We start from the raw sequence: 8,074 nt of genomic DNA, 5'->3' as shown, positions 1-8,074 counted from the left end.
TGCTGGGGCCTGGCGGGCCACTTTGTTCGTGTGAACTGGGCCGGGGGGAGGTCAGTGAAGGAGAGAGAGTGGAAGCGTTGGACTAGGAAAACAAGGGAGGCTTTTGAGGGACTGGGCCCTTCGAGCTGCACCGGGCAGAGCCGAGGTGAGTTTTCTGCCAGGAGACGGGCTCCCCGGCAGCCGTGTGCTCATCAGAAGGGGTTTGGGACCCGAGGCGGTTCCGCGGCCTTGGGAGTTGGGGGCTGGGGAGGCTGGCGGGTGCTGCTTTTAGAGGGGCTGGCGGGCAGGGGAGGGGTGGCCTGGCGCTTATCCGCTTGGCTGTGGGGGGTCCTCAAGGGCTGTGGTCAGAACTGCGGTGACCAAGTTCGCCTGCCTTAGTGTCCAGGAAGGACTGGAGGCCAGGGTGAGTTGGGGGGGAAAGGGGAAGGGAGGGAAGCAGGGTTCTGAGGGAGAGGGACCTCAGGCAGCAGCAGGGGTGGGTGATGGTGCGTGCAGAGGACCCCTGGGGGCGCCCTGCTGGAGGCCCTGGGTGCGGGGCAGCACACCAAGCTGGTTTTGGTCTGTGGGGCTGGTGCTCTGGGGAGGGTTCGAGCTCTGATGAGGTGATGCGGAAGCGGAGGCAGGAGGGAGGGAAGGAGCAAGCCCATGGCTGACCCTAGGGAACACATGTGCGGAGGCTGGAAGGGCAGGTGTGGTGGGGGTGGGTGACCTCAGGTTTGTAGGGACGGGGAGGTCCGGTGGGGAGAGAGCCCGGCCACTGCTGTCCGGTGCTGTGGCAGATGAGTTGGAACACCGGGTGGCAGAGGCGGTGGAGTGGGGTGAGCGGGAGGGCAGGCTCCTCCTCCGCTGCCCACATCCACTCTGCCACCCCGAGGCCGGTGCTCCCTCCTTCCTGCCCCGCACACCCTGTGTCCCTGCTGTCGGTCACACTCTGGACCAGCGGCTTTCACACTTCATTTTTAGCAGCATGACTTTCTGCCTTTCCACTGACGTTATGAGAAACTCTAGTAGATGAAGCAGTTGGGTTGGAGCTGTTCTGGTGCCTGTGAGCGTGGGGCGCCCTGTCTCCCCATCTCTGGGGCACAGCTGTGGTGTCCCAGGGCTCCCTGCCCCAGGCCATCTCTTCTCTTGAGTGACTGCTTCCCTCCTGGTCCCCAGCCTTTGGTGCTGCCCTGCACGTCCCGCCTGTCCCACGCCGTCCTGTCTGTCCCACGCTGCCCCGTCCATCCTGACGCACCTTAACGCTTGGGCCTGAGACCCTCTGGAGCGTGCTTGGCGGCCTGGCCTGACCTCCCTGGCAGCCTTGTTCGCCACCATCTCTGCTCCTGACGCCGTGACCCGGCGCCATCCTGGGCACAGTGCTTCCTCGGGCCTCTGCTCTGCCCAGCACATGCATCTGAGTCTTTCACGGGTCCCGTCTCTCCAGAACCAGAGAGGCTCGTTGCTCCTCTGTTGCCCGTGCTGGGAGTGCTAAGGGGGGTTTTGCAGGGGCTGGTGGGTGCGCCCTGAGTGCTGTGTTGTCATGGAGCACAGAGCTGAGTGATGTGTGCAGTGACCTGGGTCCGGTCCGGCTTCAGACACCCACCCATGGCTGCTTGGAATTAGAGCATCTGAGGTTGCTGAGTGAACGTTGTGGCAGGGCAGGTGGAACGGGGACTGTGTGGCCCACGGTGTTGGGGTGGGTGAGTCGGGACAGCTGGGGCCGTGTGAGATGTGCACGAGTGGTGGCTGCTGGGCTCTGGGCAGGGGCACCGTGGGCTGTGTCCTTGTCCCAGGTGAAGACACGTGTTTACTTTCCACAGATGAGCAGCAACAGCAATAAGAGAGCTCCAACCACAGCCACCCAGCGACTGAAACAGGACTACCTTCGGATCAAGAAAGACCCAGTGCCTTACATCTGTGCCGAGCCCCTCCCTTCCAATATTCTTGAATGGTAAGGCCCTGCGTGGTCAGTCACCCTCCCTGACGCACCAGGTTCCCCCCGTGGGTGGGGGGCTTGGGACTCCATCTAGAGCTCGGAAAGGGGCTCCTGCGCCCGTCGGGAGGCCTGCAGACACTCCTCGTGGCGGCAGCTGGGACACAGCGGTTGTCCTGGACCCCTGACGCGGGAGAGGACTGGTCTGGGAGCCCACGGCGGCTCTGGCGTAACCCACAGCTGCTGGGGGAGTTCCTCTCTCATGTCTCCTCTGCCCTGTGCTCCTGGCTGTGGAGGAGCCTGCTCTGCCCGGGGGAGCGGGACAGAGGGGCGGGCCCTGCACTGGCCTGCAGGTGCCGTGGGCTGTTGCCTCTGCACACGCCTTCCTCGGAATCCTTCCTCGTGTGAAAGTGGGTCAGGAGGCTGCACGCCGCCACGAAAGGCTGCCCTTCGCAGGGTGGCTGGGGATTTTGAGAAATGAGGTGTAGGGCTAAATACTAAGAAGCGTTTTCTCTTTGTTTGAAGAGTATTTTACATTTTAATCTTAAAAAGGAACTAAATTTTTTTTAAAAAAATCCAGAGGAAAGAGATTTAACTAAGTTAAAAACAAGTATTTTCCAACGGGGCGGTTTGTAAAGTTATTGATTTCAGAGAGAAAGGGAGCGGGAGAAAGAGATAGAAACATCAATGATGAGAGAATCATTGATCGGCTGCCTCTTGCACACCCCCCACTGGGGATCGAGCCCGCAACCCGGGCATGTGCCCATGACCGGAGTCGAACCCGGGACCCTTCAGTCCACAAGCCGACACTCTATCACTGAGACACACCGGCCAAGGCCCAACTGGGCACTTTGGCTCAGTGGTTAGACTGTTGCCTGTGGACTGAAGGGTTGTGGGTTCGGTTCCTGGTCAAGGGCTTTACCTTGGTTGCAGGTTCAATCCCTGGCCCATGCAGGAGGCAACCAGTCGGTATGTCTCTCTTGCATCCATGTTTCTCTCTTTTTCTCTTCCCTCCTCCCTCCCTTTCACTCTCTCTGAAAATCAGTGGGAAAAATATCCTTGGGTGAGGATTAAAGAAAAAAAAGTATTTTCCAGATGGGACAGGTGTCCGGGGATCTGGGCCCACCTTCCTTGGCTTACAGATGAGGGGGCGCCGGCAGGTGGGGTGGAGGGTTCTCAGGGTGATGGCCTCAGCGTGAGTGGGGTGGCAGTGTCCCAGCAGGGCTCTCCCTGCCCCCAAATAATGGCAAAAACAAGTGTGGCCCCCAGGACACAGCAGATGCAGGGACCCCTCCCCCCATTGAGTCAGGGTCCCCAGATTCAATCATTTGCTAAGAGGACCCACTGTTACGGTTTATTACAGTGAAAAAGCACAGGGCAGAGTCCATAGGAGACCAGGCACAGCTTCCTGTCCCCGTGGACTCATGGACACTCTCCACCCGGGAGCCCGTTAGAGACCCCGTGCCCAGTGTTTCCAGCTGGGGGGTCTCATGGGCACCTCTGCCTGGCACCCCCAGAGTCCCAGGCTGCAGGCCTCTCTCAGCTTATCCCGCCCCAGGCGTGGGAAGACCGCAGTGGTGGCCCCTCAGCAGACAACAGCAGCACTTCCTGGATGAGGCCTGTCCGTCCTCTGAGCTGGTGCTGCCCTGGCCCTCCCTGCACCCAGTGCTGTGGGCTCTCCCAGAACCTAGTGCTGTGGGCTCTCCCTGCACTTGCTTCTCTCTCTCCCTGTGCTCAGCTTGGCCAGGAACTGGAGCAGTGACAAATTAAGGCCACACTCCTGGATGTGTCATGTGTTTAGCTTTGAGGGCTTTTCCTGGTCTGCTGACATGGGATCACAGTGTGAGTGTGTGTGTGTGTGTGTGTGTGTGTGTAAGTGTGAGTGTGTGTGTGTGAGTGTGAGTGTGTGTGTGTGTGTGGTATCATATCAGCCAGGAGATAGCAGGTGTCTGATGGTGGAGGTGACAGGCTGTGTGTGGAGGTGGGAGGAGGTGGCTGGAGGCAGGTCTGTCTGCTCTGGCGTTTCTGCTTATCTTACCTCCACTTTCTCCTTCGTGCTTCTCTGCTGTCTGAGCGTCTTCAGTCCAAACCCCTCTGGTGTGAGCTGAAGCCTCCCCATGGGTGTGGGGAGTGGACGTGTGCGCAGCCCGGGCTCCAGGTGCAGGCGGTGGTGACGGCAGGGCTGTCCCGTGGCTTCTGCTCGAGGCAGCTCCTCTGCGATGGAGTCTGGTTCTCGGGGGACGTGGGCTCTGAGCAGAGCCGGCTCCTGAGCGGCTGTCCCATCTCGCCTTCTGCGGGGATTTCGGCACCCGAGGAACACGGACCTTCAATGGTGCTCACGGAGGCTGGAAATTACGTTTTTAAAAGTGTCAGTTGACGTTAATGGTCAGAGGATTGATCTCACGTTGTATTGTGGAGGCAAAGTGCTTTGTGGAAACCTAGAAGACGGGTGACTGAGGGCCGGCTGCCCCAGAGCCTGGGGCCTCGCAGGGCCTCCCTGGTCGGCCCCTGACCTTCAGTGTCACTGATGGATTGCCTGTGGGTGTCTGGCTTGGTGGCCCTGCAAACCCTGGCCTTGGAGTGACTCAGATGGGGTGGAGTTGGGCACCCCAAAGCCAGCTAATTTTCTCTCTCCCTCAGGCACTATGTGGTCCGAGGCCCTGAGATGACTCCTTACGAAGGTAAGTCGAGCCGCTGCTGGAGCTAGAGAAGGGGAGTGCGGTTTGCGCAGCTCTTGCTGCCTGTGCCCTTTCCTTGTAAACGGCCCTCTTTCCACGTGGGACTCGTTGGGATCATGCTCGTGTTTCTCCGAGTCCTGGGGCGTTTGCTCAGAGTGGTTTTGTGCGTGTCTCAGGGACCATGTCCCCGGGGCCGTCTGTCTGTCCGTGGTGGGTGGTGCCCAGGGGTCAGCGGGGTCAGGGCCAGGTGAACAGCTTGCCTGGTTCTCTTGCTGTTTCTGAAGGAGGTGTTGTCGAGGGGAAGACAGGTGTATTGGCCGCTCTTTCTGGCCAGTCCTGGGGCTCAGGGGTGGCCCCTTGTGTGGACAGGGCACTGAGGCGTAGGGAGGCTCTGGGACCTGCCTGGTCAGCAGGGCCTGCCTCTCTCCTGGCTCCTGCTGATGCCATCAGGGTGCCGGTGTCACTTACAGCGCAGACCTTGCAGCTGTCGGCCGTGTGTGGGAACATCAGCCTGGGTCTAGGGCACAGCTGTGCCCAGGTGGGCAGAGCTTTCGCTTTCTCACCGTTAGGTCCTGGCTGGAGCACCGTGTGGGGTTTGTATCAGATTCCACTCGAGAAGAGTGCTGTCGAGAAGGTCTGAGCAGCTGGCGTCAGGCGTGGGCAGCTGAGCGGGAGGGAGGCTCTCTACGGCCCAGGGTCCCCTTCTGGGAGGGTTTGCCCAGGAAACGTGTCCAGAAGCAGACCTGTGGGGTGGGCGTGTTCCTGGGGTTACGTGGGGGACATCCCAGTGCCCAGCAGCGGTGCGGGCTCCCTGATGGCCTGCCAGGTGGGGTTCCTAGAACTCTGGGAAGATGGGCTTCGGAGCAGCGCCAGGCCGCGTGAAGATGCTGATTAAACCCGTGTGTGTTTTTAATGAGCTTGGCTAGAATGAGCTGCCAATCCCCTCAGCTCAGCTCAGCTCAGCACAGGGCTGCCCTCTGCTGACTGCTCTCAGTAGGGTCACCATGGGACCAGCGAGTTGCTGCCTCAGTCCGTCCGTCCGTCCGTCCGGGAGGGACAGCTGTCTGGGCTCTGAGTCGGGCCTTTGTGGCCCCTGAGGGGGTGACTGTCCTTCCCTTGCTCCTCCTCTGGCTCCTGGGCGTCTGACCGTGCTCCCCGTCTCCCGTGCTCCTCTCCCATGTCTACGCCGTCCCTGTCTCGGGCCCCACTGTCCTCTCTCTCTCGGCACAGCCAGCCCTGCGGTTGACACCTGTGTGCCCGTTGCTGGCGCTGCCACAGAATCTCCGGGCTGGTCTGCAGACCTCACCCCTCCCGTCAAACCCAGACACACAAGCTTTTTCTCAAGTTTTTACTCTGAAACTTATACGGAAGGCAAAGGACCTCGAGGGTAGATAGCTCACAATTTTAAAAAGAATAAAGTGGGAGGAGCCCCTCTGCCGGATGACTTGTGTCTGGAGGGAGAGGCGTGGGGACAGGCCTGGGTGGGGCCGCAGGAGTCTGCGAGTCCATGGCCCACGGACTGTTGACCGAGTTGCAAAGGGAGTCGAAGCTGCCCCCACAGTCTCCCTCCCACTGTGGCTCGGTCGCCCTCGACACTGGAATGCAGGGTGCAAGCTGCTGGCACGGGCCCACGTCTGGCACCCGCCTTGCCCCTTCCCGCCTGGAGGACCCTCTCAGCTCCCCTCAGCCCAGGCTCTCCCGAGTGCCCTCTGGTGTGGAGTGTGTGGAGGCTCAGGGATTACCGTCTGCGTCTGGCCGTGGGCTGTCCCCTCCCTGCGCGGCTGCACGGCGCTGGAGCCGCCCGAGCCCTGGCCTCTGAGGACGGCGGTGTGGCCAGCTCTCACTGGGGGTTCTCAGGGCCCTGGGCTGCTCTGGTCTCTCCGTGGGCGATGGGGTGGGCGGTGGGGGAGGAGCTGGGCCGGTGTGTGTGCTGAGAGGTCAGTGTTCTTGGCAGGCCCCTCACGCCCCCCACTGCGCTCACAGGGCTCTGTCCTCGCCATTCAGGTCTCTTCCCGAGGGGGGACAGGGCCTTCCTAGTGGGTGTGAGTGTGAGTGCCGTGTCGAGCGCTGCCTCCTGGGCGGGCGTGTCTGCCTGTGGAGCTGGCCCCGCAGATGGCCCTCGGGAGGGAACGGCAGTCGCGTGAGGCGGCCGGGGCACTGCAGCCAGACAGGGCGGTGCAGGCCTGACCCAAGCCTGGCCTTGGGGCAGAGCCCTTGGCTGTTTGGGATGGCGTGTGCCAGGCCTTGGGGCAGGACCGTGCCTGGGTGTGAGGACAGGCAGCGCTCCTCACACCGCAGTGAACGTGCACGTGCACACACCCCGGTCTGGGTGTGAGGACAGGCAGCGCTCCTCACAGCACAGTGAACGTGCACGTGCACACACCCCGGTCTGGGTGTGAGGACAGGCAGCGCTCCTCACACCGCAGTGAACATGCACACGCACCCCCGGTCTGGGTGTGAGGACAGGCAGCGCTCCTCACACCGCAGTGAACGTGCACGTGCACACGCGCACACACCCCCGGCCTGGGTGTGAGGACAGGCAGTGCTCCTCACACCGTAGTGAACGTGCACGTGCGCACACACCCCGGTCTGGGTGGGCCCAGGCTCTGCGTCTCCCGCAGGCTCTCGGGGGCGGCCCTAGAGTGAGGGTGAGGCCTCGGGGGATGGACGGGTGGACCTCGAGCTGCGTGGGGGGTGGAGGCGGTGAGGCCAGCCAAGTGCCGGCTCTGGACCCGCTGGAGGGGGGCTGGCAGGGTTTGCTGACAGAGTGGGAGTGGTGGGGGCAGGGGACCCAGATTTTAGTCTGAACGGCTGAGAGATGGGGTTGCTGTTTGAGGAAAGGAGCAGAAGTCTGTCTGGGACCTTTCTGGGGTTTGGAGAGGGGTCCAGGGTCCAGGCAGAGGTGCCAGTTGGAGGGAGAGCTGTCACGGTCTCCCCGTGTCACGTGAGTCAGGTGAGGCCCCAGGAGTTTGGGTCGGGAGAGTGCCAGAGAGCTGGGCGCTGCACCTCGGGCGAGGAGAGGAGGGGGGCCAGTGGAGGGGGGGGGCTCGAGGAGGCAGGGTCAGGCGTGGTCTCACCCCGTGCTGTGGGGAAGCCGGGTGACCTCGACGCCAGGTCTTCGGGGGCCATGATGGAATGTGATCTGGGGAGATGGCAGCCTGGACATGCTCCCAGGGACAAGATGGGGGCAGGTGGCAGGAATTGGACGGTGTGGGGGTCAGAGTTTGTTTTCTGTTGTTGTTAAGGTGGAAGGGAGGGTGGGCTTGCCTGCTGCAGAGTGCAGTTTGGTGGAGGAGGAACGGGTGGGTGGGGAGGGGACTGGAGAGGTGACCTCAGCAGACACGCCGTGGGTGGGTGCAGGGGGCGAGGGGCATGCTGGAGCCGTGGGGCTGGCCGCCTGTGTTCCAGGGATGGTCAGCAGGTGGGCACCACTGGGGGCCTGTGAGCAGGTGGGTGGGGTGGGTGCAGGTGTGGCCTGTGA

General features: G+C 62.0%; 1 protein-coding gene across 1 annotated transcript in view; it reads left to right on the top strand.

The window, feature by feature from the left end:
- The first annotated feature begins 1,472 nt into the window (after nt 1–1,472).
- Nucleotides 1,473–8,074, top strand: part of UBE2J2 (ubiquitin conjugating enzyme E2 J2) — a 9,222-nt gene continuing 2,620 nt past the window's right edge. The window contains 2 exon segments of the mRNA XM_006108828.3: nt 1,473–1,933; nt 4,556–4,596. Of these exon segments, the coding sequence (XP_006108890.1) occupies nt 1,803–1,933; nt 4,556–4,596 (172 nt within the window). The 5' untranslated portion in view covers nt 1,473–1,802.

This window comes from Myotis lucifugus, unplaced genomic scaffold (genome assembly GCF_000147115.1).
Source record: "Myotis lucifugus unplaced genomic scaffold, Myoluc2.0 scaffold_3757, whole genome shotgun sequence".
NCBI lineage: Eukaryota > Metazoa > Chordata > Mammalia > Chiroptera > Vespertilionidae > Myotis > Myotis lucifugus.
Note: the sequence above shows the minus strand (reverse complement) of the source record. Positions and strands in the feature narration are given on the sequence as shown.